Here is a 27,111-nt window from a genome sequence, read left to right as displayed (position 1 = left end):
CGTGTGCCAGGTAAGGGGAGCCCCAGCTCAGCCACTGAACCTGGCGATGACCTCAGGACATCCCTTTCATTCGGGGCCTCACTTTCCCTGGTCACACAGTGAAGGCACAGCACTTCCCAGGTTTCCCCAAGCTGTGGTCTAGGTTGCCTGAAGGTTCCAGCAGTTGAGGCACTGGGGCAGTGTCCCCTGCAGATGGAGGCCCCGCCTATGGCAGGGGTGGAGCTCCTGGCCTGAGGTTTGGCTCAGACCCTTCTGGTGGCAGGGTGTGGAGGGGTTAGGAGGAATGAGTGTCATTCCCTGACACCTGGTGTGCACCACTGAGCCTGGCCCTCCTGTGACCCTGCAGTGGGTGGCGGTGACCACCCCTCGTCCCTGCTGATGAGGGACCCCGCAGAAGTAGAAGTTGGTTCTGTCCTGGGGAGGGAGATGGGAGGGTCACCAGCTCCCTAGCCTGGCCCTTACATACACAGAACCCCTCTCACCTGCAGGACCTGCCAGGGCCAGAAGCCAAGACAGCATCCTCCGCATCGACAATCCTTGACAGGCCACTCAGCACAGGGTGAGTGGCAGGGACCCCACAGCCTGGGGGCAAGGACAGCACACCCAATCAGTTGATGGTGCCCCAAGGGGGCCAGATGAGGACCCCACCCTGGTGTCCAGAGCTTTGGCCCCTTCAGAGCACTTGGCCCCCTCTTGCCCCTCTGACCCTACGTGAGCCTGAAGGTGCCATCTGCCTCTGAGCTCTGGGTCCTGGGACTTGGCAGCTGGGAGAGCCTGCTCCAGAGGTCTGTGGTTGCTGTCGTGGCCTCTGTCTGCCACTGGGGTGGATCAGGGGACAGGGTGGGGGGACACAAACCTGGGGGGCTACCCAGGGCCAGAAGGGAAGGGATTGGGTATAAGGAGTGGGGGGGCGGGCTGGTGCTGAGCCTTCAGGAGCAGAACCCCCAGGGCCCAGGGGAGCTGGTTGACTCCTGGGAGGGAACCGAGGCAGGGAAGGACACCCAAGTGTTTTGTTCATGTGAGTTAGATGTGCCCCGAGGCATGGTGGGGGTGCATGCAGAGGATAGGAGGGGGCAGTGCCTCCCCTAGGTGAGGCAGGCTGAAGACGACCCAGAGAAAGGACATGGTGTGTAAGGAGAGATGGGGCGCTGCCCAAGGGACCCCACTGTGCTCCCTGAGCCTATCTACCCTTCCCTCCATCCTCAGAATCCCCTCCTGTGAGTCCATGCATGGTCCAGGCACCTCCAGGGCGGCGGTGGGAAACTTCCCTAGACCCACAGGTACATGGAGCTGGGAGGGGCTTGTCTCCCAGCTGCCCACCCCCACCCCCACAGGTGCTGAGCAGCGGCTGACAGCCTAGGGCAAGGGCTGAAGAGAGGGGGGTCAAGGTTGCTCTGGGCCACTCCAACCCAGATGCCCTGTTCTTCCTTTCAAACCGTTCCCTCTGCCCTTGCACTCCTGTCCAAGTGAAAGGAAGGGAACCTAGGAGGGGACCCTGGAGACCCCCAATTGCCAAGCCTGGCCTGGCCCAACCCAGCTGGATGGAGGCGCAGAGTCAGAAGTAAAGTTGAGGCCTTAGAGGCCACAAAACACGAACCAGACAGCACTGGTATGTGTTCACCGGTTTATTGAGGCTTAGTGGAGAGCAGGGTCAGGCAGGCTGAGGGGCGTGCTCAGTTGGCGGCCAGGATCTCCTGAACCCAGGGCATGAGTTCAGTGACGCGGGCATACACGCCTGGGCTGGAAGTGGAGCAGGTGCTGCTGCCCCAGGACACAATGCCCACCAGGGTCCAGGCTCCGTCCTTCTGGCAGACCAGGGGGCCGCCGGAGTCGCCCTGTGAGAGAGGGAGAAGTGGGTGTGGATCTGGCAGCCCAGGAGGCCCAGCCCCAGAGGCCTCTGACATTGTTCCCAGAGCCCAGTCCAGGACCTGACATGCAGCAGATGCCCCACACGCGCTACTGGGCAGATTCTGAGAGATTTAGCAGCTCCCTATGTGGTCTGGGCCCTGGAAGTCAGGGCCACCTCCATGGTAGGTGGTAATAGAAGCCCCATGAGCTGTTTCACCAATAGGAGCAAGAGTGTGGGGGTGAGGGCCTGGCCATGGGGCCTATGTGAGGGAGGAGGGGCTCCTCTGAGTAGCAGGTTCCGCTGTCCAGGCTGCACACTGCACAACCCCAGGAGGTGCTATTTGCTCAGACATTGACATTAATGGAACTTTAGTACATGGTGGCTCTAGGACACTATGTGGTGTGGCAGGGAGAGGGCAGGGAGAGAGGAGAGGCCAGGCCTCCAGAGTGGGGGTTCCGTGGCCCCCTCAGGCATGGTTGGTGAGGCAGGTGGGGCAGCCCGAGTGAGCCTTACCATGCAGGAGGAGACGCCGCTGGCCCCAGCACAGACCATCACATCAGTGATCTTGCTGCCCCAGAACTTCTTGCATTCAGTGTTGGACAGGAGGGGCAGGGCCGCCTGCTGCAGCTTGTCAGGGGTCTGGAGGGCTGCAGGGCGGGAGGGGGCAGGTCAGGGCCCTCGGCCCACTGGCCCACTCCAGGGAGGGGACCAGGCCCTGTCACGCCTGTCCTCACTTCCTGTGCTACCTTCCTCTTCACGGTGGCCGTGTTGTGGAAACATCCCCTGAAGTGTCTGTGGGACACATGTGGACTCTGCGTCTCCAGTCTGGAGAGCAGCCCGGGCTGGCCCTGGCACCACCACCCACTGCAGGGGAGCAGAGGTAGGGCACACACACGTGGAGGGACTTCTCTAGAAACTGACCATCCAGGCCCAGTTGGGCCTATATTTATTCCCATTTAGTACATTTTATTTTTTGAGACAGTCTCACTCTGCTGCCCAGGCTAGAGTGCCATAGCATCAGCCTAGCTCACAGCATCCTCAAACTCCTGGGTTCAAGTGATCCTCCTGCCTCAGCCTCCCAGTAGCTGGGACTACAGGCACTTGACACAGTGTCTGGCTAGTTTTTCTATTTTTAGTAAAGATGGGGTCTCACTCTTGTTCAGGCTGGTCTTAAACTCCTGAGCTCAAGGGACCCTCCTGTCTCAGCCTCCCAGAGCGCTAGGATTATAGGTGTGAACCCCCTGCCGGCCTGGTTTAGTACATTTTTGAATGATCTTTTTTTTTTTTTTTAATTTATTTTTATTTTTTGAGACAGAGCCTCAAGCTGTCACCCTGGGTAGAGTACCGTGGCATCACAGCTTACAGCAACCTCCAACTCCTGAGCTCAAGCGATTCTCCTGCCTCCACCTCCCAAGTAGCTGGGACTACAGGCACCCGCCACAATGCCCAGCTATTTTTTTGTTGCAGCCAAACAACAGTCATTGTTGTTTGGCGGTCCCGGGCTGGATTCGAACCCTCCAGCTCAGGTGTATGTGGCTGGTGCCTTAGCTGCTTTAGCCACAGGTGCTGAGCCTGTTTAGTACATTTTTTTTTTTTTTTTTTTGCAGTTTTTGACTGGGCCAGGCCCAAACCTGCCACCTCCGGCATATGGGGCCAGGGCCCCACTCCTTTGAGCCACAGGCACCACCCTGTTTAGTACATTTTTAATTCAGAAATCTGGGTGATGTTTCCATAACATGGAACAGATGGGCAGATCTATGACTGTTGGAATTCAGACCAAAACCATGAGAGCCAACGGGGCACCCTGAGACTCTGCCGCCCAGGCAGCCACAAGCCCCAGGGCAGCCCCGGTCTGGGGAGGCCCTGCACACCCACCATTGTGCTTGGTCTTGCCCCAGCCTGTGGTGGCACACAGTGTCCCCGCAGGGAAGTCATCGTCAGCACTGGGCAGGCACACTGCGGACACTGTCTGGGAGAAGCGGGCTGGCGTGGCCAGCTTCAGCAGGGTGATGTCATTGCGCACGGTGAGCATGCTGAACTTGGGGTTCTTGAAAACCTGCGAGAGTGGGGGGAACAGATGCCCAGCTGAGCCCCCGGGGCCAGGGAGTTGCGGCCTTCCCGGACACCAACTCCTTCCTGGAGGCCCAGTCTGGACAGAGCCAGGGAGCCAGATAGAGACCCTGAGCCCACCTCAACCACCCCCCTCCCACCCCTCCAGCCACCCAGGGATCCTCTCCTCCTGCTTCAACCCCCAGCCCCAGCCCCCTGGCCCACCCCCCACCCCCACCCCTTGGCTGAGCCTCTGCAGAACAAACCTTGGCAATCTTCAAGACCTGGATGTTTTCCTCGTCGGAGCCCTGGTCAAACTCCCCAGCTACCACCACATCGGAGGTCCTGGACAGGACAATCAGGGTGAGACCTGGGAATGCATCCGTTCCCCTCCTCACCCAACCAGAGCTATAAGCATAGCCTGAGGCTGCCCGGCACTCACTTGACCCCACAGTGGGCGGCAGTGACCACCCAGTCCTCACTGATGAGGGAGCCCCCGCAGAAGTGGAAGCCGGTTTTGTCCTGGGGAGAGAGATGCAAGGATCAGCAGCTCCCCAGCCTGGCCCCCACCCCAGTGCTCACCCCGCATGCTCGAGACCCCCCTCTCACCTGCAGGGAGACTTGCCAGGGCCAGGAGCCGGGGATGGCATCCTCGCCGTTGACGATCCTGGACAGGCCACTGACCACCGGGTGGATGGCGGGGACCCCGCAGCCTGGGGGGTGGGAGTGGGGTGAAGAGGGGCTGGGGCTTTTGTTGAAGAACTCCTCATTTCTTTTTCTTTCTTTTTTTTTTTTTTTTGAGACAGAGCCTCAAGCTGTCACCCTGGGTAGAGTGCCGTAGCATCACAGCTCACAGCAACTTCCAACTCCTGGGCTCAAGTGATTCTCCTGCCTCCGCCTCCCAAGTAGCTGGTGCCTTCCACAACGCCGGGCTATTTTTTGGTTGCAACCGTCATTGTTGTTTGGCGGGCCTAGCCTGGATTGGAACCCACCAGCTCAGGTGGCTTAGCCGCTTGAGCCATAGGCGCCGAGCCAGAACTCCTCATTTCTACATTAAGTCACTCAGGCCAGCCTGGGACTCCACTATGACAATGCCACTTCCTCTGGAAACTTCCCCTGGCCCCCCAACCTCGAGGCTGAAACATCTACCCACATGCAGCCTGCGGACCCAGGCACCTGGGCCAGCCCTCAGACAGCCAGCCTCAACCTCCAGGCCGTCCTTTCAGGCTGTGTGACCTTAAGCCAGTAACACAGCACTTAAGTTCTGGATTTCCCCAGCGGTAATGTGGGGAGCAGAACAGCACGAACTCCCCACAGGGCTCTGTGAGACTAGGCAGGGAGGAGATGTGAAGGAAAATGGGTAAGCCCAAATCCACAAGGATCTGGGACTCTGAAACTTTGCTGACAGGAGTGTGACATGGCACCATGTTACAACCGGGTGCACCTTAAATTCTGTATTTTTGTGATACATCACAATTTCAGGATCTACTCATTGTGTAAAGTTTTGATTTCTTAATTTTTTTTAAAGAAAGCCAGGTTTTTATTTTTTTTGAGACAGAGTCTCAAGCTGTTACCCTGGGTAGAGTGCTGTGGCGTCCTAGCTCACAGCAACCTCAAACTCTTGCCTCAGTTTTTCTATTTTTAGTAGAGACAGGGTCTTCATCTTGCTCAACTCATGAGCTCAAGAAATCCACCTCAGCCTCCCAGAGTGCTAGGATTACATCTGGGTCACCGTGCCCGGCATAGAGCCAGATTTTGATTCCACATCATAAAAGGACACTTTGGCTGGGTGCAATGGTTCATGTCTATAATCCCGGTGCCCTGGGAGACTAAGACAGGAGGATCATTGGAGGCCAGGAGGTTGAGGCTGTGGTGAGCTGTGAAGGTGATAGAACAATGAGAAAAGGCTGGTGCATTTCATAACATCACGCGTCCATGGTGCATTTGCTGAGTTGGGACCAGATGAATTCTCAGCTGGCGGCACAGCTTGGTTTTATATCTGAGCAGGTACAGCCCCTCAGGCAAGCCAGCCACTTCTAGTCAGTCTTGCCTGCTACAAACCCAACCCCTGCCTCCTCTGTGCACAGAAGTCGAAGATAGGCAGGGCCTTTCCAAGAAGAGTGGTATCACCAAAAAAAAACCAGGGCTGGGAGCAGTGGCTCATGCCTATAATCCTAGTACTTTGGGAGGCTGAGGCAGGAGGATCACTCCGGCCTAGGAGTTTAAGGTTGCAGTGACTGATGACAATGCTGCTGCATCTAGCCCAGGTGACAGAGTGAGACTCTCAAAAAAAAAAAGAATAAAACTTGTATTGTACTAGCAAAAAAAATTAGAAACCGATGGTGGTAAAGTCACATGAGAGAGAGCGCCTTATAGTGACACAAGTGAAGGAGCTGGATCTTCTATCAATACAGAGAAATCAAACAGCATGGGAGTGGGAAACAGCACACACTGACTGAGTTTAGAATACTGTTTATGTAAATTTCTAAAAACCTATACATGGTTCGTGGATTTATAAATATGGAGAAAGGCTGGACGCGGTGGCTTACACTTGTAATCCTAGCATTCTGGGAGGCTGAGGCAGATGGATTGCTTGAGCTCAGGAGTTTGAGACCACCCTAAGCCAGAGAAAGACCCCATCTCTACTAAAAATAGAAAAACTAGCCGATGTTGTAGCAGGTGTCTGCAGTCCCAGCTATTTGGGAAGCTGAAACAGGAGGATCCCTTAGGCCCAGGAGTTTGAGGTTGCTGCAAGCGAGGCTGAGGCCATGGCACTCTACCCAGGGTGACAGAATGAAACTCCGTCTCAAAAAATAATAATAATAATTAATTTAAAAATATATATATAGAGAGAGAACATTTGTATTATAAACACACATAGGAATGACACAGCAAGATCAGAATGAGGTTTACCTTCCAGAGAGGGAAGGAGAGGGAAGCTTTAGCTGAACCTCAAACTCCTGGGTTCAAGGAGTCCTCCTGCCTCAGCCTCCCAAGTAGCTGGAACTACAGGTGCCTGCCATAACGCCTGGCTAATTTTTCTATTTTCAGTTGAGACATGGTCTCATTCTTGCTCTAGCTCAGGTCTCAAACTCCTGAGCTTTGAGATGATCCTCCTGCCTCTACCTCCCAGACTGCTAGGATTGCAGGTGTGAGCCACCATACCCAGCTTATTTTATATTTTAAAAAGAAGTACCTGAAGCGTATCTGCAAAACAATAAGAGTTGCTAAATTCCAATAATGGATGCATAAATGTCATATTTTCTTTCTATCTATTTTTTAATATTTCTTTTTTTCTTTAAAATAGAAAACAAAATACTTAGCAAGTGCTGGCACAATAAATAAAATCCCCAGGTGGACGCCTTGGGAGGTCCCCTGTGGTCACTCCTTACCTTGCCATAGAATCCACCTCTAGAGTCTCAGACCCCAGCAGAGCCCAGAAGTAAGACTCAGAATGCCCCAGGGGCATTCCTCTCCTCCCTGCACCCCAGGGGCAGTGTAGGTACAATCTCCCTCTCAGCCAGGCCCTGAGGCTCCCTCAGGATACAGCCCCTCAGGCCAGATAGAACCAGCTCCTCCCGGCCTTCTTGGCCCAGTGGCCACAGGCCCAGCACTCACCAAAGGTGGCCCCCAGGAGGGCAAAGCAGGAGAGAAGCCAAAGAAAGGCCATTGTGCTCCAGTCCGGGAAACGTGGTCTGCTACTGTGGGGCCCCTTTACATCCCCGTGCCCCCGGCCCCACCCAGCCCCTCAGCCTCTGCCCAGCCCCAAGGCCTGAAAACGACCCTACCTGTTATCGAGGGACCTTGGGTGATAAGTGAGGGCCAAGCCCTCCACACAGCCTGCTGGCTTTCAGCTAGGCACACACCAGCCCCTGGGAAAGGGGCAGCTGCCCTGTCCCTGTGTCACCTACCACCCACCAGCCTTGGCAATGCCCAGCACCCTCAGGGCCTGGGTGTCAATGTGGGCTATTCTGCTCCCATGAAAGAGCGAGGCTTCCCCGTAGGGACAGAAGGTGGCCTCACCCCAGGCTTCAAAGCAGGGGGGCTCCCCAGGACCACAGTCGTGGCCTGCAGGTTCTCAAGCTAGCACGGTACCCTGGGTTGTCTAGAGCTCCACCCTGTGGTTTCCGAGTGTGGTGAGGGTGCGGGTGAGCAAGAGCTGCCCCGCCAGTGGCTGGTGGCTGGTGGCACCAGGGGGACCAAACCCACTGATAGGCCGCCCACTCTGCTTGGTAGAATTCCCTTCTTCTGTGATGATTCATGCCTTAATGGACCAATCATTGTACAAAGTTTAATTTCTAATAAATGGAGATTTGGTTCCACACCACAAAATGACACAGAAAACAAACTCTTGTCATTGTCACAGAACAATGAGGAGAGACAGGCTGATGACCGTGAGTAGGGGGCAGAGGCTGAGGGACCCTCAGTGCCCTGGGGACAGCCCTTGAGCGCGGGCAACAGAGCCTATGCACACCTGCCCTTGTGGGCCCAAGTGCTCGTAACAGACACAGACACTGCACCCGTGACTGGGACACAACGACCAGGTTGCTGGGTACGGCTTCATGAGAATGGGGCATGCAGCTGCTCAGATGACACCTGCCTCACCCAACAGGATGATTTGAGAAAAAGACCCAGGGTGAATGGGGGCTCCTCAGAGGCCATGGGGTCTGGCCAGCAGGGCCACGTTCCCCTGGGCAAAGCTGGTCTGAGTGAGCAGGACCGTCACTGGGCTTGTTAAAGCAATACTGTTGATGTGTGCTTGATGCCTTTTGATGTTTTGTCTTCGATTTGGGTTTGTTTTAGGGCTGTGTGTTGTCCTGCAGTGGGAGCAGTGGCCAGGCCTCTCAGGGCAGGGTCCCCCAGGCCCAACCCCGGTAGGGAGGTGGGAGGTGGCCATCCCGGGCAGGATTGGGCCAGCCACACTTTGCAGGACACAGACGGGTGGGCCAGCAGCATTTTCCTAACCGGTACTGATGCTTTCTGACGCCTCATGTTCCTTTGTCACCACCTGGGGCCAGGGAATGGGGTCCTCATTGAGCGTCAGCCCCAGCTCTGTGCCTAAGGAATTCACATTAAGTCCTAGACCAGGGAGATTTATCAAAGATTAGCATTTGCTGGTTTTTTTCCAATGCGCTTATTCTAAGTAGGTAGCCAAGCCAGTTGCTCAGCTGTCCTCTGGTATGCCCTTCCCACTTACCCAGCCCCTGACTCTCCACCCCTGGGCTCTTTCCTCTGAATTAGGGGTTGGGATCCCTTATGGGGGCCAACTCCCCGCCCCAACACAGCTGCACTGGTTCCCACGAGCCTGGGCAGCCCACTGTGGGGTAGGAGGGGCGTGGTGGGCAGGGCCTCACCAGCTGTCAACTCCCAAGGCCACAGGTTGGCTTGGGGTCTGCCAGGGCATGGCTGCCGCGTCCTCTCCCCCCATCCCCCGACCAACTTGCAGGCAGTGTCTTGTCTGCACCAGGGCCCTCCTTGCTCTGCCCTCACTTCTCCACCCACCCTATTTCCAGTCCCTGTGGGCTACAAGGGCCTCCTTGAACTTCCTGCCACACCCAGGTGCTTGCTTTTCTGCTCCCTGTGTCTGGACACCTATCCCCACCGAGATGCACCGGCTACTCTGCTGACTCTTAGATCGTTAACTGTCTCATTCAAAGTGAGGCCTCCCAGCCCCTTAGCTGGTGGTGTATATTTTACTTATTTTTCAAATAAACTCTCCCGCCCTTGCCCATGTAAGCTTGCTGAACGCAGGAACTTGTGTTTCTTTCATTTTGTTTGGGCTATTCCAGTTCAGACTGGTGAGCGTGGCCCAGGCCACACACCTGTTTTGTGTTCTGCTTTCCCACATAATACATTGTTGCCTTCCTTCCTTGTCATTAGACAATCTTCTAGAATGAGCAAAGGGTGTGAATGGAAGAAAGATAAATACAAAGGACTGACCAGTGTGGATTATGTTAGGCCTGGTTCTCAGCTCTCCAGATGGTTGGGGTTGTTTTGTCACATGGGACCCAAGCTATAAGTGAACCTATTTACATATATAGGAACAGGATCAGAGAGGGCAAGTAATTTGCCCAAGGGTCCACAGCTGCTTGACACAGAACCTATGCAGTGAACAAACACCTCACAGTCATCGATGGATAGAAATTTATAAAAACAGCCACGAGGCATTTTTCCTGTGCATTTGGGGGCAACTTCCCTGAATGTCTGGCAGCCTCCATCTAAAATTTCTCTCTCCCCAGTTTCCCACTAGTTGGGAAAAGGCTCCACCACCCACCCTGCCACTCAAACCAGGAGCCAGGTCTCCTGCACCCCCACTACCTCTTGAGGTCCAGACTCTGTCAGCTCTCATCAAGGGTGACAGGAGGGCCCCTTGTTGGTCCCCAAGCCCTGTCTTGCCCCGGAATGTCCCATGCTCAGCTCTAGGGGCCCCTGAACACAGGTGCCCATGTGCAGGGCCAGCGGCTGTGTGGAGGGCAGCTTATCCCTCCCAGCCACTCTGCACACAGCCCAAGAGACTGCCACAGACATCAACTGAACTGTCACTTCTTAGCTGTCCTGAGACCAGGTGGGACATCGTCAGCCCCTGGCCTCCCCACCCAAGCCTTTGTCCCACACTCTGGGGAGCAGACAGGCCTCTCCCCACTGTCACCACACTGCCCAGCAGGGTTCTAACACCAGCAGATCAACCAAATTCATTGTTGAAGGTCCTCCAGACCAGGAGAGACCAGTCTGGGGGCTCTGGCTTCATCCCCCCCTCATCCCCTGGAGCAGTTCTCATGAGGCAGGGCCTGGAGGAGGGAAGCTGTGGGTAGAAGTTCACCTTGTACAGCCCCAGCTCAGCTGGGGACCGCAGCTGCTGCCATCCCAGGCTCCCATGCCAGCCCTGCTCTGGCACACCCTGACCACTTGGACACCTCCCAGACCAGGGATCACTGCCCAAGGTCTCCAGATAACAGCCTGGTGCACAGGTATATAACGGGGGCCCCCAGTTAGGCGTCCTCAACCTCTGAGACAGCTCCACCATGTCCTTCCTCTGGCTCCTTTCCTGCTGGGCCCTCTTGGGCACCACCTTTGGTGAGTACTGGGCCCTGTAGAGGCAGGACATGTGTGCCTCTCACCCCTATCCCCAAGACCAGCAAGGGGCAGCAGGGTCCTTGCTCCCAGTTCAGCTGTGCACAGTGGTGTGAGCCTTAGCAAGTCACCCTGTCCCTGAGCCTTACTGGCACCTCTGAGCGGGGCGCTGGGAAATTGAAGCTCCCAGGGGAGGAAGCCGACATCCCTGGGGTTTCCCCAAGGCCTTCAGAAAACTCTCCGAGCAATTGGAGCCTCCCACACAGGCTTGGATGGTGCACGTGGGACGTGGTGGCTTGGCACCTTCTAACCCAAACCTTTGGGGACCTTGCGTCCTGCCCTTTTAAACTCCTGTTCACGGAGTGCTTGCTGTGGGCATAGAGCTGGTGCTGTCTGGGCTAACTCATGTGGGATCTTCACACCACAGCAGTGAGGTTGGCCGCTGTGTGAGCCCTGTTTTGCTGACGGGGAAACTGAGACTCCACATAGATTAGCAGTGGTGGAGCCCAGGCTCAAACCCAGAGTCCAGACTTCCAGCCCTGGCTATGGGCCTGCAGCACACCTCACACGACGTGTTTGGCTTACTTGGCTGAGGTCCCACAGAGTCCCATTCCTCTATGTCCAAGTGCCCAGAGTTGCCCCCAGAGGCTGGGGCAGGGAGTCAGGGCTGACTTCTCAGAGGAGGGGAGGTGGGAACCATGCTGGGTCCGAGGGGGAAAATGAGTCAGCTGGTGCTCACCCCTCACCCCACTCTCTCCCCCAGGCTGCGGGGTCCCCGCCATCCACCCGGTGGTCAGTGGCCTGTCCAGGATCGTCAACGGCGAGGATGCCGTCCCTGGCTCCTGGCCCTGGCAAGTCTCCCTGCAGGTGAGAGGGAGGTCTCGAGCATGCGGGGTGAGCACTGGGGTGGGGGCCAGGCTGGGGAGCTGCTGATCCTTGCATCTCTCTCCCCAGGACAAAACCGGCTTCCACTTCTGCGGGGGCTCCCTCATCAGTGAGGACTGGGTGGTCACTGCCGCCCACTGTGGGGTCAAGTGAGTGCCGGGCAGCCTCAGGCTCTGCTTACAGCTCTGGTTGGGTGGGGAGGGGAGCGGGTGCGTTCCCAGGTCTCACCCTGATTGTCCTGTCCAGGACCTCCGATGTGGTGGTAGCTGGGGAGTTTGACCAGGGCTCCGACGAGGAAAACATCCAGGTCTTGAAGATTGCCAAGGTTTGTTCTGCAGAGGCTCAGCCAAGGGGTGGGGGTGGGGGGTGGGCCAGGGGGCTGGGGCTGGGGGTTGAAGCAGGAGGAGAGGATCCCTGGGTGGCTGGAGGGGTGGGAGGGGGGTGGTTGAGGTGGGCTCAGGGTCTCTATCTGGCTCCCTGGCTCTGTCCAGACTGGGCCTCCAGGAAGGAGTTGGTGTCCGGGAAGGCCGCAACTCCCTGGCCCCGGGGGCTCAGCTGGGCATCTGTTCCCCCCACTCTCGCAGGTTTTCAAGAACCCCAAGTTCAGCATGTTCACCGTGCGCAATGACATCACCCTGCTGAAGCTGGCCACGCCAGCCCGCTTCTCCCAGACAGTGTCCGCAGTGTGCCTGCCCAGCGCTGACGACGACTTCCCTGCGGGGACGCTGTGTGCCACCACAGGCTGGGGCAAGACCAAGTACAATGGTGGGTGTGCAGGGCCTCCCCAGACCGGGGCTGCCCTGGGGCTTGTGGCTGCCTGGGCGGCAGAGTCTCAGGGTGCCCCGTTGGCTCTCATGGTTTTGGTCTGAATTATAACACAGTCATAGATCTGCCCTTTTGTTTACTGAATTCAAATGTACCAAAAGGAAATAAAAACAGGCCAAACACATGTGCACCCCAACAGTCGGTTTTTGTAGAAGCCCCTCAGTGTGCCCCTGCCTTAGCTCCCTTGTGGTAGGCGATGGTGGGCGATGGTGCCAGGGCCAGCCCAGGCTGCTCTCCGGGCTGGGGACCCAGCCTGGTGTGGCCTCTGAAGGGAGCTGTACCTGACAGACACCTTCAGGCTCTGGGGGACATTCCCACCACATGGCCATGGTGAAGAGGAAGGTGGCAGGGGAGGGAGGGCAGGCGTGGCGGGGCCTGGTCCCCTCACTGTGGTGGGCCGAGGGCCCTGACCTGCCCCCTCCCGCCCTGCAGCCCTCCAGACCCCTGACAAGCTGCAGCAGGCGGCCCTGCCCCTCCTGTCCAACACTGAATGCAAGAAGTTCTGGGGCAGCAAGATCACTGATGTGATGGTCTGTGCTGGGGCCAGCGGCGTCTCCTCCTGCATGGTAAGGCTCACTCGGGCTGCCCTACCTGTACCACTGACCTTACCATCACCCTGTTTGGGCTAGGGGACCACAGGGCCCACATCCTGGAGGCCTGGGCTCCCTTCTCCTCTCATCTGCTAACCTCACTCTTTCCTGGAACCCATTGAAAGTGGGTGAGGCTCACAGATGCCCATGTGACAAGTAGTGACCAGGCTAAGGGACACCGCTGCCCCCAGGAGTTAATAGCAGAGGAGCTGTGACTGCCCTGGAGACCTGAGCAACTCAGGCGTAGCCCTGGGCCCACACTGTCACCTCTCTGATCCCTCCCTGGATGTCACCAGGTCAGGGTGGAGACATGTCCTCTCTCCTTCCCACAGGGTGACTCCGGCGGCCCCCTGGTCTGCCAGAAGGATGGAGCCTGGACCCTGGTGGGCATCGTGTCCTGGGGCAGTGGCACCTGCTCCACCACCACGCCCGCCGTGTACGCCCGTGTCACCGCGCTCATGCCCTGGGTTCAGGAAATCCTGGCCGCCAACTGAGCCTGAGGCTTCTGCCACCCCCATCCCACGATTCCCCATTAAAAGCATCTGTTCAGAAGCTCTGACGCACTGCATGTGTCTCTCTGTGGGGCCCAGGGCCAAGGGGCCGGAGCTCTGTCTCCCACCAAGGGGCTGCTCACTGGTCCCCTGAGGCTGACGTAACCCAGGCAACCCACCTTTTCAGGAAGCTGTGTCTGTGTAGCTCATCCCTGCTCAGGACTCTGCCTGGGCAGCTGGATCTGGTGCTTGACCAGGCCCAGTTTCCGTCCCCCCGGCCGGGCTGCAGGTGGAGTCGGTTCTTCCCTCTTTCTGGGAGGTTAGCCACACTGATGCTGAAGGACTGCAGCCATCAGTTCTTTGGGGGCTGCAAAACAGTGGCATCTCAATGTAAACGTTTCTTTCTCATGTATTTTCTGGAATACTCCCATGGAGATGCCTCCCGTCCACCCAGCCGTGGTACTGTTGACACAGAACCTGCAGTAGAAACACTTTCTTTTCCTTTGCCAATTGTTAAGATGATGAATTTGTCCCCTGTCATTGTATAAAGGTGACACAGTTAGTTTTTGTTTTTTAGAATCATTATAACCTGGGCAGTGCCTATGGCTCAAAGGAGTAGGGCGCCAGCCCCATATGCCAGAGGTGGCGGGTTCAAACCCAGCCACGGCCAAAAACTGCAAAAAAAAAAAAAAAAAAAAAGAATCATAATAACCTTATGGATATAGATAATTGAGAGCCCATTGTGATTATTGCCCCTTTTTTTTTTCTTTTGAGACAGAGTGTCACTCAGTCACCATGGGTAGAATGCTATGGTGTCACAGCTCACAGCAACCTCAAACTCCTGGGCTCAAGCGATCCTCTTGCTTCAGCTTCCAGAATAGATGGGACTACAGTCACCCGACACAATGCTGGGCTAGTTTTTCTATTTTTCTTTTTTTTTTTTGTAGAGACAGAGTCTCACTTTATGGCCCTCGGTAGAGTGCCGTGGCCTCACACAGCTCACAGCAACCTCCAACTCCTGGGCTTTAGCAATTCTCTTGCCTCAGCCTCCAGAGTAGCTGGGACTACAGGCGCCCGCCACAACGCCCGGCTATTTTTTGGTTGCAGTTTAGTGGGGGCCGGGTTTGAACCCATCGCCCTTGGTATATGGGGCCGGGGTCTTACCGACTGAGCCACAGGCGCCGCCCTAGTTTTTCTATTTTTCCATTTCTTTTCTTAGAGACAGAGTTTCACTTTGTAGACCTCGGTAGAGTGCTGTTACATCACAGCTCACAGCAATCTCAACTCTTGGGCTCAAGAGATCCCCTTATCTCAGCCTCCCAAGTAGGTGGGACTACAGGTGCCCACCATAACTCCTGGCTTTTTAGAGATGAGGTCTTACTCTGGCTCAGGCTGGTCTCAAACCTGTGAGCTCAGGAAATCCACCCACCTCGACCTCCCAGAGTGCTAGGATTACAGGTGTGAGCCACTGCACTGGGGCTCTATTTTTTTTTAAGTAGAGAACGAGGTCTTGCTCTTGCTCAGGCTGGCCTCAAATTCCTGAGCTCGGGCAATCCACCTGCCTCAGCCTCCCAGAGTGCTGGGATTACAGGCATGAGCCACCGCACCCAACCTTGTAATTGTGTTGTAGGAAAACTGCAAATTAAAACAGACATTTATACTGATTCAAAGTATGCCTTTTTAACCCTGCATGTGCATGGTGCACTGTACAGAAAAAAAGGACTATTAAACTCAGCTGAAAAACAAAGTATCACTAAAAAATACAAAACTTATTGAAGGCTGTTTGGAGACTTAGCAAGATGGCAGTATTTCATTGCAAAGGTCACCAAAAGGGGCAAGGACATGTTTTCTAGGGAATACTAAAGCTGATGCTGAAGCACACTGGCAAGTCAACGTGTATTTGCAGCCCTGCTCCCTTGGGTCCCAGATGTAACACCTGGATACAGCAAAAAAGAATTGGAGTGGTCAGCACAAGAGCAAGCATTGGCCACAGATGATGGTTGGATGCGTTTACCAGATGGAAGAATAATGCCAGAATTACTGGGAACTTCTGTAGTGCAGGCTGTGCACGAGTCCACCCATCTAGGGCACTCCACTCTGGAACAACTATTAAGAAAGTATTTTTATATGAAACATCGAGCAAGTCTGGCAAAAACAGTAAGTCAAAAATGTGTCACCTGTAGCCAATTTAATGCCAAACAAACCCCCCTGCCACATCCCCTGTCCCGCCTTATGCCACCAGGTATTCAAAGTATTAAGAACTACACCCTTTGAAAACATTCAAGTGAACTTTACTGAAATGCCTCCAAGCAGAAAAAGTTAAGTATCTGCTGGTATAATTCAGGGTGAGTGAACCTTTTCCTACTCAAAGTGAAAAAGCCAAAGAAGTCACACGTTTTCTATTTAGAGAAATTATCTCTGAATATGGCCTACCTCTTTTTTTTTTTTTTTTTTTTTTTTTTGCCAGGTCTGAGTTTGAACCCACCACCTCTGATATATGGGGCTGGTGCCCTATTCCTTGAGCCACAGGTGCCACGGCCTTTACATAGGCTGTGACAATGGACCTGCTTTTGTGGCTCCATCTCTGAAGTAGAAGGTAAAATACAACTCCCAGTATATTCCACAATTTCTCTGCCATTGGGAGATCAAGTTTAATTGCCCTACCCCACTGTTTGGACAGAATCTTAGGGTTAAGTTAAACACCTAATTCTTTTAACATCACAGAATTTCAGAGAAGCTTGACTGAGACTTTGTATAAATCTTTTCTCCTAAGCTTGGAGTTAAAAATGAAAGGAACTCAGCATTTTACGCCTTAATGCACTGGAGTTCTTGCTGGCTATTAAAGATTCCTTCCTCTATATTGTTACTATAAATGTTTGTCTGTTTTAATTCATGGTTTTCCAGCAACAATTGAAGCTCAAATTGTAAACTGTAACTGTTGTGCAAGAAAGGTTGACAGGTCTCTGATAGGTTCGTCCCCAAAGATTGTAGGGGAGTTTTTTTTGAGACAGACTCTCACTATGTTGCCCTCAATAGAGTGTCCTGGCATCACAACTCACAGCAACCACAAACTCTTGGGTTTAAGCGATTCTCTTGCCTCAGCCTCCCAAGTAGCTGGGATTACAGATTCCCACCACAACGCCCAGCTGTTTTTTGGTTTTTAATTGTCATTGTTATTTGGCAGGCCCAGGCTGCGTTTGAACCTGCCAGCTCCAGTGTATGTGGCTGGCGCCCTAGCTGCTGGCCTATAAAGCGCCGAGCTGTGTAGGGGAGTTTTTGAACCTTTGTGGCAAGGAAGTCCAGGTATGTTGTTGAACACCTCCCTTTAGGGAGTCTTTTCACTGGAAGTGTTGCAGGAAGATGAGGCTCAACGGAGAGAAAGAACACCCAAACACCATGTTTATAAGAGTAAGGGCTCTTTATTTCAGCTGGCAGAGCTTACAGCATATAATTTGAAATGACCACACTCACTCCCCAACTGGCTTGGTCTTTCCCTTTTTCTCCAGTCAAAAGGTTCCAACTCATAGGTACCATTTTCATTGGTCAGTTTGAATCAAGTGGGAGATGCTGTTCCAGCCCCCACAGAACTATAGGATTTCACAGAAGTGGAAATTTCGAGGTTCTAGGACATCAAGTCTACAAATTCCTAAGAGCTGAGTCACCATGGAGAAGACTCTGCAGGTGTATCTTTGTGGTCACCTACAGAAGACCTATCCTCCTAGACCTCATCCTTCTTTGGTATCTTCTCTCAGAAAACAAACAACTTCTGACTTACTGTAGCCACTCGGATAGTGAAGAAGGCATCTTGCAAATCTAAACAAGTGAACCAAGCAACCTGTGCTGATACCAAACTAAGAAGACTGTACAGGTTTGGCACTGTCGGGTGCAAGTTTACAGTTAACAATAGACATGGTGTAGGAACCTTGAGATCAACAGTTCTCTTGTCAGTAAATGTGAAATGGAGCAGCAAGCACAAACTTGGGTAAGCTACCTTTTACGCAGGGGTAAAGCCTGCCTCTTCCACCTGCTTCACCCACTACTCTGCTGGGAGGCTGAAACCGCAGCCCGGGACAAGGTTGCCACCTGGTGGCTAACATGAACACTGCATGCTGTGACCTTTTTCTTCCTTCTAATCAGGCATCCTCAAACTGCGGCCCGCGGGCCACATGAAGCGGTGTGAATTGTATTTGCTCCCGTTTTGTTTTTTACTTCAAAATAAGATATGTGCAGTGTGCATAGGAATTTGTTCATAGTTTTTTTTTAAACTATAGTCCGTCCCTCCAACGGTCTGAGGGACAGTGAATTGGCCCCCTGTTTAAAAAGTTTGAGGACACCTGTTCTAACTGCTCTGTCCAAATAACCATGTGAGCCAAATGAGTGATATATATATATATATAAATTTTAGTGGCAGTTCTTACTCTGTACCCTAGGCTGGCATGCATGATAACAGCTCAGCCTCTTTGAGAGGTGGGACTACAGGTGTGAGCCACTTCTCCTGGCTCAAATGGGTGATTAAAAAATAAAAAAAAGCATCCATACCAATGTGGGTAGTGTGGGAGGAAAGAAGGGTAGGGTGGGGCAAGGAATCTGCTCTATTGGTAATAAAGCTCCAGGTTTGTCCCTTCATAGATTTCATAGTCCCTTAAAGACATGTGGTCCTTGGGCAGCGCCTGTGGCTCAAGGAGTAGGGCGCCGGTCCCATATGCCAGAGGAGGCAGGTTCAAACCTAGCTCCGGCCAAAAACCAAAAAAAAAAAGACATGTGGTCCTTAAAAATCATGTACCACTTTTTTTTTTTTTGTCGTTGTTTGTTTTTTGAGACAGAGCCTCAAGCTGTTGTCCTGGGTAGAGTGCTGTGACATCACAGCTCACAGCAACCTCCAACTCCTGGGCTCAAGCAATTCTCATGCCTCAGCCTCCCAAGTAGGTGGGACCACAGGCGCCTGCCACAACGCCCAGCCATTTTTTGGTTGCAGCTGTCATTGTTTGGCAGGCCCGGGCTGCATGCGAACCCACCAGCTCAGGTGTATGTGGCTGGCGCCTTAGCCACTTGAGCTACAGGCACCGAGCCATGTACCACTTCTTAAGGACAATCTTGTTCCAATGGGTGCCAGTTTGGGCTGCAAACAGCTTTTTAAAGTCCCCAATGGTGTCATCAGTGTTGCATTTAACTCGGACTTTCTTTCCCAGATGATCGTTGCAAATGACCTAGATTATCCTGGGTGGAGCTCCAAACACCTCACACCTGCAGACCCACAACCTCCAGCTTCAAGCGCTTTCATGGAGGACATTTGAAAAACCGTGTGAGAGTGGCACCTGTGGCTCAGCGGGTAGGGCGCCGGTCCCATATGCCGGAGGTGGCGGGTTCAAACCCAGCCCCGGCCAAATTAAAAAAAAAAAAAAAAAAAACCATGTGAGATTCTTTCTTTCTTTATTTATTTGCAGTTTTTTTGGCCGGGGCTGGGTTTGAACCTGCCACCTCTGGCACATGGGGCCAGCGCCCTACCCCTTTGAGCCACAGGCACCATCCCCATGAGAGATTGTTTCGCAATCTCTATGCATTTGAAAACCATTGGAAGCAATGTACAATCTCTACTCCAGCCTTTCAGAGCAACACTCAAATGGGAGATTTTAAATTATCTAGTAGCCTTACTAAAAAAGTAAAGTAAAGAAGGTAGGTGAATTACCTTTAATAATAGATTTCATTTAACTCAATATATCCAAATATTATCATTTCAACATGGATTAACATTTTAAAATTATTAATGATAATTATATTCTTTTTCTTACACTAAGTTTGTGATAGCCACTATGTAATTTGCATTTCCAGCCCATTCCATTTGGATGCCAACTCTTCATGAGAAACACTTGATCTGTATGTAAGTCTCACAAAACTTAACAGTTGAAAAGGTTGGCTGGGTGCCCACAGCTCAGTGGTTAGGTCCTCGGCCTGGGGCTGGCTGGTGGCTTTGAAACCAGCCCACACCTGCTAAAACAAAAGAAAATAGCTGGGTTTTGTGGTAGGCGCCTGTAGTTCCAGCTACTAGGGAGGCTGAGGCAAGAGAATCACTTGAGCCCAAGAGTTTGAGGTTGCTGTGAGCTGTCATGCCATGGCACTCTACCAGGGGCCACCAAGTGAGACTCTGTTTCACTTAAAAAAAAAACTAAACAGTTTAGTTGAAAAGGTTTTTGCCAATATACTTACGACTTTTCCTATTTATTTACTTTTGAGACACAGTCTTACTCTGTTGCCCTGAGTAGAGTGCCATGGTGTCTAGCTCACAGAAACCTCAAAATCCTAGGCTCAAGTGATCCTCCTGCCTCAGCCTCCTAAGTAGTGGGACTACAGGCATGCACCACAATGCCTGGCTAGTTTTTCTACTTTTAGTAGATATGTGGTCTTGCTCTTGTTCAGGCTCGTCTTGAACTCCTGAGCTCAAGTGATCCTCCCACTTTGCCTTCCCAGAGTGCTAGGATTATAGGTGTGAGCCACTGCCACTGCTTCCTGCCCAAATTCTCCAATTTTTAAGTATATTTGGAAAATATACTTAAACGTATAGCTAAACACAAAAAGAAAACAACCCCCAAAACACAGTTAAGCAAAAAACTCTGTGTTTAGGCCCAGCGCCTGTAGCTCAGCACATACACCAGAGCTGGCAGGTTTGAACCCAGCCCAGGCCTGCCAAACAACAATGACAAATGCAATCAAAAAATAGCCGGGTGTTATGGCGGTCACCTGTAGTCCCAGCTACCTGGGAGGCTGAGGCAAAAGAATCATTTAAGCCCAGGAGTTTGAGGTTGCTGTGGGCTGTGACGCTACCACACTCTACTGAGGGCAACACAGTGAGACTCTGTCTCAAAAAAACAAAAAGCAAAAACAACAACAAAAAAATCTCTGTGCTTAAACAGGAATCTCACTTGATTCAATCCCAGTTTGCAAATAAAACCCTACGGGCGGGTGGGGGACCATATCCCTAGGTTGCCAACAGGCCTGAGCCAATAAGTGCTGGCAGGGGCCAGTCGTGTGTCATTGGGACTGGGTGCTGAGAGGGCTGGATGGAGGGGGCAGAACATAAAACTGGAAAACTGAGAGTTTATGAACCTGGGAGCACCCTCTGAGGACACAAGTTCTATCTAACACCTGCTTAGGGCGCCAGATGTCTCCAAGAAGCATGGAAAGTGAGGGAGAAATGCCAGAATTACGGTCAGGTGGTGCAAGGAGGGGTTAAAGAGCCTGGGAGGGCTTGGTAAAGCGGACGTGCCAGGCAAGGCAGAACGCCCAGTGGATGGCTGTGTCCAGGAAGATGCACCGTCTACCAAAGCAGTAAGGAGTGGCTGGGCGGCAGCAGGACTCAGCAGCCCCTCAGCAGCCGGCCTGGGTCTCAGCAGGCCAGGGCCACACTCAGGTGCTGCCACAGAACAGGCTCCAGTGGCGCGAGGGTGCTGGCAGTTGGAGATAGCAGGGCCAGGTGGATGTTGTCACCATCATGAGTGGCAAGGCAGGCGTGTCAGCCACGAGCTCTGCCTGGTGGCATTATGGAAGTGCTTGATAGAGCCTGGTGACGCTGGGGCAAAACAGAGGGCCCACTCAGGGCACTGCCCAAACTGCACAGTAGAAGAAACTGAGTGTGGTGACCCCAAGGCTGGGATGCCTCAGCAAGAGTGTGGCACGCTGGCTCCTCTCTGAGACATGGCTGCTCCCACTGGGCCCTGGGTGTTCCCTTCTGCTAGAACCAAATTACTGCACGGAAGCTCCAGGCTGGATTGTGGACTTCGTGAGGCAGGAGCTGTGTCTCAGTATCCCGGAAAGCTGGGGGCTTGATCATGACCTGGGGTTCTCAAAGTGGGATCCTCAGCCTAGCAGCCCCCACTCAGAAACCTTGTCTGTAATCCAGGTTCTCAGGCCCCACCCCAGCGCCCTGGAGTCAGAAGTGGTGGGGAAGGGGTCCAGCATTCCGAGTGTCAACACACTTTCTAGGTATTCTGATGCACGCTCGATTTTGCGAATCACACAGGGTAAGAACTGGGTGACGACTTGAACAGCGAGCCCCTTAGGTGGAGGGATGGGAGGAAGCCGAGGGAGGGTAAGAGGCTTGTCGTGTCACTTCTGGCCAGGAGGGGGCGATGCTGGCCCAAGATGGCTGCTCGCTGGCTCCTAGGCGCTGGTGCGCGTGGGGCTGCTGCTATTAGGTGGGACTTTTTTTTTTTTTTTTTTTTGAGTTTAAATGCATTTTATTTTATTTTATTTTTTGGTAGAGGCAGAGTCTCACTGTACCGCTCTCAGGTAGAGTGCCATGACCTCATACGGCTCACAGCAACCTCTAACTCTTGGGCTTACGCGATTCTCCTGCCTCAGCCTCCCGAGCAGCTGGGACTACAGGCGCCCGCCACAATAGCTATTTTTTAGTTGAAGTTGTCGTTGTTTGGCAGGCCCGGGCCGGATTTGAACCCGCCAGCTCTGGTGTATGTGGCTGGTGCCTTAGCTGCTCTTGTGTCTTTTTGCCGATTTTGCCCTTTGCTCTTCTTTCTCTAGCTTCTTTTTTTTTTTTTTTGGTAGAGACAGAGTCTCACTTTACTGCCCTTGGTGGAGTGCTGTGCTATCACAGCTCATAGCAACTTCCAGCTCCTGGGCTTAGGCGATTCTCTTGCCTCAGCCTCTCCAGTAGCTGGGACCACAGGTGCGGGCCACAACGCCTGGCTATTTTGTTGCAGTTTGGCCGGAGATGGGTTTGAACCCACCACCCTACTCACTGAGCCACAGGTGCGCCCTTTCTCTAGCTTCTTAAGGTGGAACCTTAGGATGGTGATTTGATACTCTTCTAATAAAGGCATTTAGGGCTCTAAATTTCTCCGTAATCCTTGACTTAGCAACATCTTACAATTTCGATGTGACTTTTTTTTTCCCCTGGCGACAGTGTCATACTCTGTTGCCCTGGGTAGAGTGCTGTGGCATCATAACTCACAGTAATCTCCAACTCTTAGGCTCAAGCAATCTTCTTACCTCAGCCTCCTGAGTAGCTGGGACTACAGTTGCCCACCACAACACCCGGCTATTTTTATTTTATCATTTTTTTTTTTTTTTGGAGGCAGAGTCTCAAGCTGTCACCCTGGGTAGAGTGTCGTGGTGTCATGGCTCACAGCAACCTCAAACTCTTGGACTCAAGTGATCCTCTTGCATCAGCCTCCCAAGTAGCTGGGACTACAGGCACCTTCCATAAGGCCAGGCTATTTTTAGAGATGGTGTCTCATTCTAGCTCAGGCTGGTCTCCAAACCGTGAGCTCAGACAATCCACCTGCTTTGGCCTCCCAGAGTGCTGGGATTGCAGGAGTGAGCCCCTGTGCCCTGATGTGACCTTTTCAATATCATTCGGTTCAAATTATTTTCTGATTTCCTTTCTGATGTTGTCTTTGAACCACAATTCAGAGTGTTTAATTTACAGGTGTGGTTGTTTTGTTTTGAGACAGTCTCACTCCATTGCCCTGAGTAGAGTACTTTGGCATCATTGCTTACAGCAACCTCAGACTCTTGGGCTAAAATGATCCTTTTGCCTCAGCCTCCCAAGTAGCTGGGACTACAGGCACCCACCACAATGCCTGGTTATTTTATTTATTTATTTCTTAGAGATGAGGGCTCACTCTGGCTCAGGCTGGTCTCGAACCTGTGAGCTCAGGCAATCCACCCGCCTGGGCCTCCCAGAGTGCTAGGATTACAGGCATGAGCCACCGCACCCGGCCTTTTCTCATGTCTTATTACTGATTTCTAACTTAATCCCATTGTACTTGAAGAGTACAGCCTGCTTGGCCTCATCCTTTTATTGCATTAAGACTTATGCCCAAGACTTGTGTCCTGGTGCATTTGAAGAGAATGTGTTTTCTGTGGCTGTCTGCGGTACTCCCTAAGTGTCAGACCAATGTGGCTAGTAGTGTTCATATTTTCTGTATCTTTATTGAATTTGTTTAAATCAGTTGTTGAGGGGTCAGGGTCAGAAACTCCTATGCTTGTGGGTTTGTTTCCTTTAAATCTGTCAATTTTTTTTTTTTTTTTTTGGCAGGGGCTGGGCTTGAACCCACCACCTCCGGCATATGGGGCCGGAGCCCCACTCCCTTGAGCCACAGGCACCACCCTAAATCTGTCAACTTTTGCTTTGTCTACACTGAAGCTTTGTTACCAGACACATATTTGTTTAAGGCTTCTAGATGGACCCTTTATCTCCTAGGTACTCTCCGGTCTACTGGGTGCTAACTGTGCCACTCCAGGCTGCTTATTTATGTTAACTGGTCACATGAAAAGTTTCCCCCAGCCACTTACTTTGTTTTTTTGTTTGTTTGTTTGTTTGTTTGAGACAGAGCCTCAAGCTGTCGCCCTGGGTAGAGTGCTGTGACATCACAGCTCACAGCAACCTCCAACTCCTGGGCTCTAAGCGAGTCTCCTGCCTCCCAAGTAGCTGGGACTATAGGCACCTGCCACAACGCCCGGCTATTTTTTGGTTGCAGCCATTGTTGTTGTTCGGCAGTCCCAGCTGGATTCCAACCCACCAGCTCAGGTGTATATGTCTGGCACCTTAGTCGCTTGAGCCACAGCCACCGAGCCCCAGCCACTAACTTTGCCTGCATCTGTGTCTCTGTTTAAAATACAACTCATGTAATACAAGTAGTTTGATCTTGCTTTTCCTATCCATTTGACAGTTTCTGTCTCTTATCAGTATGGTTGGATTTCAGGACCCCCATTTTACTATTCACTCCGTCTCTCCTCCCTCTTTTTGTCCTTTCCTGCCCCTTTTTTAGGGGGCATGGCTACAAACATCCTTATAGTTCAGTTTTAACTGAAGGCTTTTTATTTATTTTTTTTTGAATTATGAACTCTTTAACTGAAGGCTTTTTAGAGATATCTTTTTCCATTTCTTTTAGTGGTTGCTCTAATACAGCCTTAACTTTTATTTCTTTCTCTCTTTTTAGACAGAGTCTCACTGTGTTGCCCTTGGTAGAGTGCGGTGGCTTCATAGCTCACAGCAACCTCAAAGTCCTGGGCTTAAGTGATTCTCTTGCCTCAGCCTCCCAGTAACTGGGACTACAGGCTCCCACCACAATGCCCAGCTATTTTTTGGTCGCAGTTGGCCCCAGCTGGGTTCAAACCTGCCAGCCTTGGTGTATGTGGCTGGCGCCATAACCACTGTGCTTTTTTTCTTTCTTTCTTTTTTCCAAGTGCCATGGCCATGCATTATAGCTCACAGCAACCTCAAGTTCTTGGGCTCAAGTGATCTTCTTGGCTCAGTTTTTCTATTTTTAGTTAAGACGGGGTCTCAATATTGCTCAGACTGGTCTTGAACTCCTGAGTGGAAGTGATCCACCTGCCTTGGCCTCCCAGAGTGTGAGCCGCTGTGCCCAGCCATAGCCTTAACTTTTCATGCTTAGAGTTAGTATCATACCAGTTAATGCACTTGAGAAAATTTAACTTGTCTGAACCTGTTACTTCGTTTATAAAACATTTATAAAACAGGGTGGCGCCTGTGGCTCAGCAGGTAGGGCGCCGGTCCCATATGCCGGAGGTGGCGGGTTCAAACACAGCCCCGGCCAAAAAAAAAACATTTATAAAACAATAGTGAACTTATTTCATGGATTGACAACAGAATGAGATAATTCACACAAAGCATAGTTCTCTGTCCAGAGCAGAACAAAAGCGATACCTACTTGCCCTCGTCGCTAACTAGTACTGTTAACCGTTTCTACCCATGTAGTTAGGATAACCAGTAGTGTGGGACCTCCTGAACCCACAGGGGAACCCCTCCCCCATGTCATGTGTTTCTACCTCTTATCAATCACCTGTTCCTCTAAATGGCTGCCCTATCAGTGACAGCTGTGGTCTCACCAGGGCGCCCCTCTGCTGCCCTTGCCGAGGCCTGGCTGTGCTGTACCTGTCCTTCAGGCTGCTCCTGTGCCCAGCACAGCCAAGCCAGCTGACCAGTCAGTCCCAGCCCCACCTGCTCCCCACCAGACAAAGCCTGGCTTTGTGTTCAGCATTACAGGGTCTGTTGTACTCAGCAAAGTGAGCTGAGGCCATAGCCTGCAGACCTCACTGCTCCCCAAAGATGCTCACGGCCGGCATGGCAGGGCACCCACCTTTCAGCCTCTCCCTCTGCGTGTCCGGGGGGAACTTCTCGCATCTTTGTGCCATCCTGTCCTCCGTGCAGGTCATATTGTGTCCCCGGGATACATCGTGCATCAACTGGTCCCAACACCCAACTGTTGCCCCTCTTCTTGAGCTGATGACCTCAGCAACCTGTCGGAAGATACAGGCCTCCAATAACTTTATCTTCCCACATCCAGCATCAACCAGAGTGAAAGTCAGCATCGGCTCTGCCCCCAGACAACCTGCAGTTATTCTAAATGGTTTTCAGGAAATGGAATTCCAAACAGATGAAGTGGGGATGAGCAATCCTCAGAAGTCTGGATGGAGGGAGGCAGGAGCAATGGGGGTGCACCCCAGAAGGCACTTTAGGAACACAGAAAGAATCCAAGTGAATCCAGATCCTCATGGAATGAGCTTTGGGTTTTTTTGGTTTATTTTTAGAGACAGGGTCTTGGTGTCAGCCCAGGGTGGAGTGCAATGGTATCATCATAGCTCTGTGCAACCTACAACTCCTGGCTTCAAGTGATCCTCCCTCCTGGGCCTGCTAAAGTGCTGGAATCACCGTGAGCCACTGCACCTGGCCTTCAGGGGATGACTTTTTTGTTTTTTTAAAGAGAGAGTCTGAAGCTGTTGCCCTGGGTAGAGTGCCATGGCATCACAGCTTACAGCAATCTCAAACTCTTGCACTTAAGCGATTCTCTTGCCTCAGCCTTCCAAGTAGCTGGAACTATAGGGGCCCACTACAACGCCCAGCTATTTTGTTGTTGTTGTTGCAGATGTCATTTTTGTTTAGCTGGCCTAGGCTGGGTTCATACCTGCCGGCCTTGGTGTATGTGGCCGGTGCCACCCCAGAGAGTGACTTCTAATTGTCAACACATCAGTGATAGGTAGGCAGAAGTATTGGTTCTGTCTGAAGGGGTTTTGCCGATAGCAGTAGAAACCGTGGCCAAGAATCAGCAGAAATTCATCTCTTGGGCTATTGGACTGTTCTTCGTAAGTGGGGCTTTCTGTTTTTTAGGCAATCCTACCCAAATTCCGTTCCTATTAGCACCCAGCTCATCTACTTTATAAAAATCAGATGATGCTACGCTTTACTTAAAACTCTACCCTGTTTGACTTGGTGCCTGTAACACAGTGGTTATGGCACCAGCTACATACACTGAGGGTGGCGGGTTGGAACTCTTCCCAGACTAGCTAAACAACAATGACAACTGCAACTAAAACT

General features: G+C 52.4%; 2 protein-coding genes and 1 pseudogene across 2 annotated transcripts; 1 reads left to right on the top strand and 2 right to left on the bottom strand.

The window, feature by feature from the left end:
• Positions 1-1,612: 1,612 nt before the first annotated feature.
• On the bottom strand, positions 1,613-7,568 carry LOC128597675 (chymotrypsinogen B). The gene is made up of 7 exons (XM_053608237.1): positions 7,517-7,568; positions 4,508-4,611; positions 4,341-4,420; positions 4,165-4,243; positions 3,725-3,905; positions 2,363-2,496; positions 1,613-1,835 (listed from the first exon to the last, which is right to left on the bottom strand). Exons 1-7 carry the CDS (start codon positions 7,566-7,568, stop codon positions 1,674-1,676), a joined length of 792 nt encoding a protein of 263 aa, XP_053464212.1. The 3' UTR covers positions 1,613-1,673.
• A 3,307-nt stretch (positions 7,569-10,875) lies between these two features.
• On the top strand, positions 10,876-13,821 carry CTRB2 (chymotrypsinogen B2). Its single transcript, XM_053608148.1, has 7 exons — positions 10,876-10,972; positions 11,733-11,836; positions 11,924-12,003; positions 12,101-12,179; positions 12,439-12,619; positions 13,112-13,245; positions 13,602-13,821. The coding sequence occupies exons 1-7, from the start codon at positions 10,921-10,923 to the stop codon at positions 13,761-13,763; spliced, it is 792 nt and encodes a 263-aa protein (XP_053464123.1). The 5' UTR covers positions 10,876-10,920; the 3' UTR covers positions 13,764-13,821.
• A 4,531-nt stretch (positions 13,822-18,352) lies between these two features.
• On the bottom strand, positions 18,353-25,979 carry LOC128560776 (ubiquitin-like protein 5; annotated as a pseudogene).
• Positions 25,980-27,111: the final 1,132 nt, after the last annotated feature.

This window comes from Nycticebus coucang, chromosome 2 (genome assembly GCF_027406575.1).
Source record: "Nycticebus coucang isolate mNycCou1 chromosome 2, mNycCou1.pri, whole genome shotgun sequence".
In the NCBI taxonomy this organism is placed as follows: Eukaryota; Metazoa; Chordata; class Mammalia; order Primates; family Lorisidae; genus Nycticebus; species Nycticebus coucang.
This window is presented reverse-complemented; position numbering and strand designations above follow the sequence as displayed.

What these genes read in the sequence shown, in the direction of transcription:
- LOC128597675 (XM_053608237.1), bottom strand. Translation starts at nt 7,568, where the DNA reads ATGGCCTTTCTTTGGCTTCTCTCCTGCTTTGCCCTCCTGGGGGCCACC. An exon ending in CCTCCTGGGGGCCACCTTTG is followed by an intron (nt 4,612 to 7,516) that starts GTGAGTGCTGGG and finishes CCCACCCCCCAG; the next exon opens with GCTGCGGGGTCCCCGCCATC. An exon ending in GGGCAAGACCAAGCACAATG is followed by an intron (nt 2,497 to 3,724) that starts GTGGGTGTGCAG and finishes CCCGCCCTGCAG; the next exon opens with CCCTCCAGACCCCTGACAAG.
- CTRB2 (XM_053608148.1), top strand. Translation starts at nt 10,921, where the DNA reads ATGTCCTTCCTCTGGCTCCTTTCCTGCTGGGCCCTCTTGGGCACCACC. An exon ending in CCTGGCAAGTCTCCCTGCAG is followed by an intron (nt 11,837 to 11,923) that starts GTGAGAGGGAGG and finishes CTCTCTCCCCAG; the next exon opens with GACAAAACCGGCTTCCACTT. An exon ending in GCGGCGTCTCCTCCTGCATG is followed by an intron (nt 13,246 to 13,601) that starts GTAAGGCTCACT and finishes TCCTTCCCACAG; the next exon opens with GGTGACTCCGGCGGCCCCCT.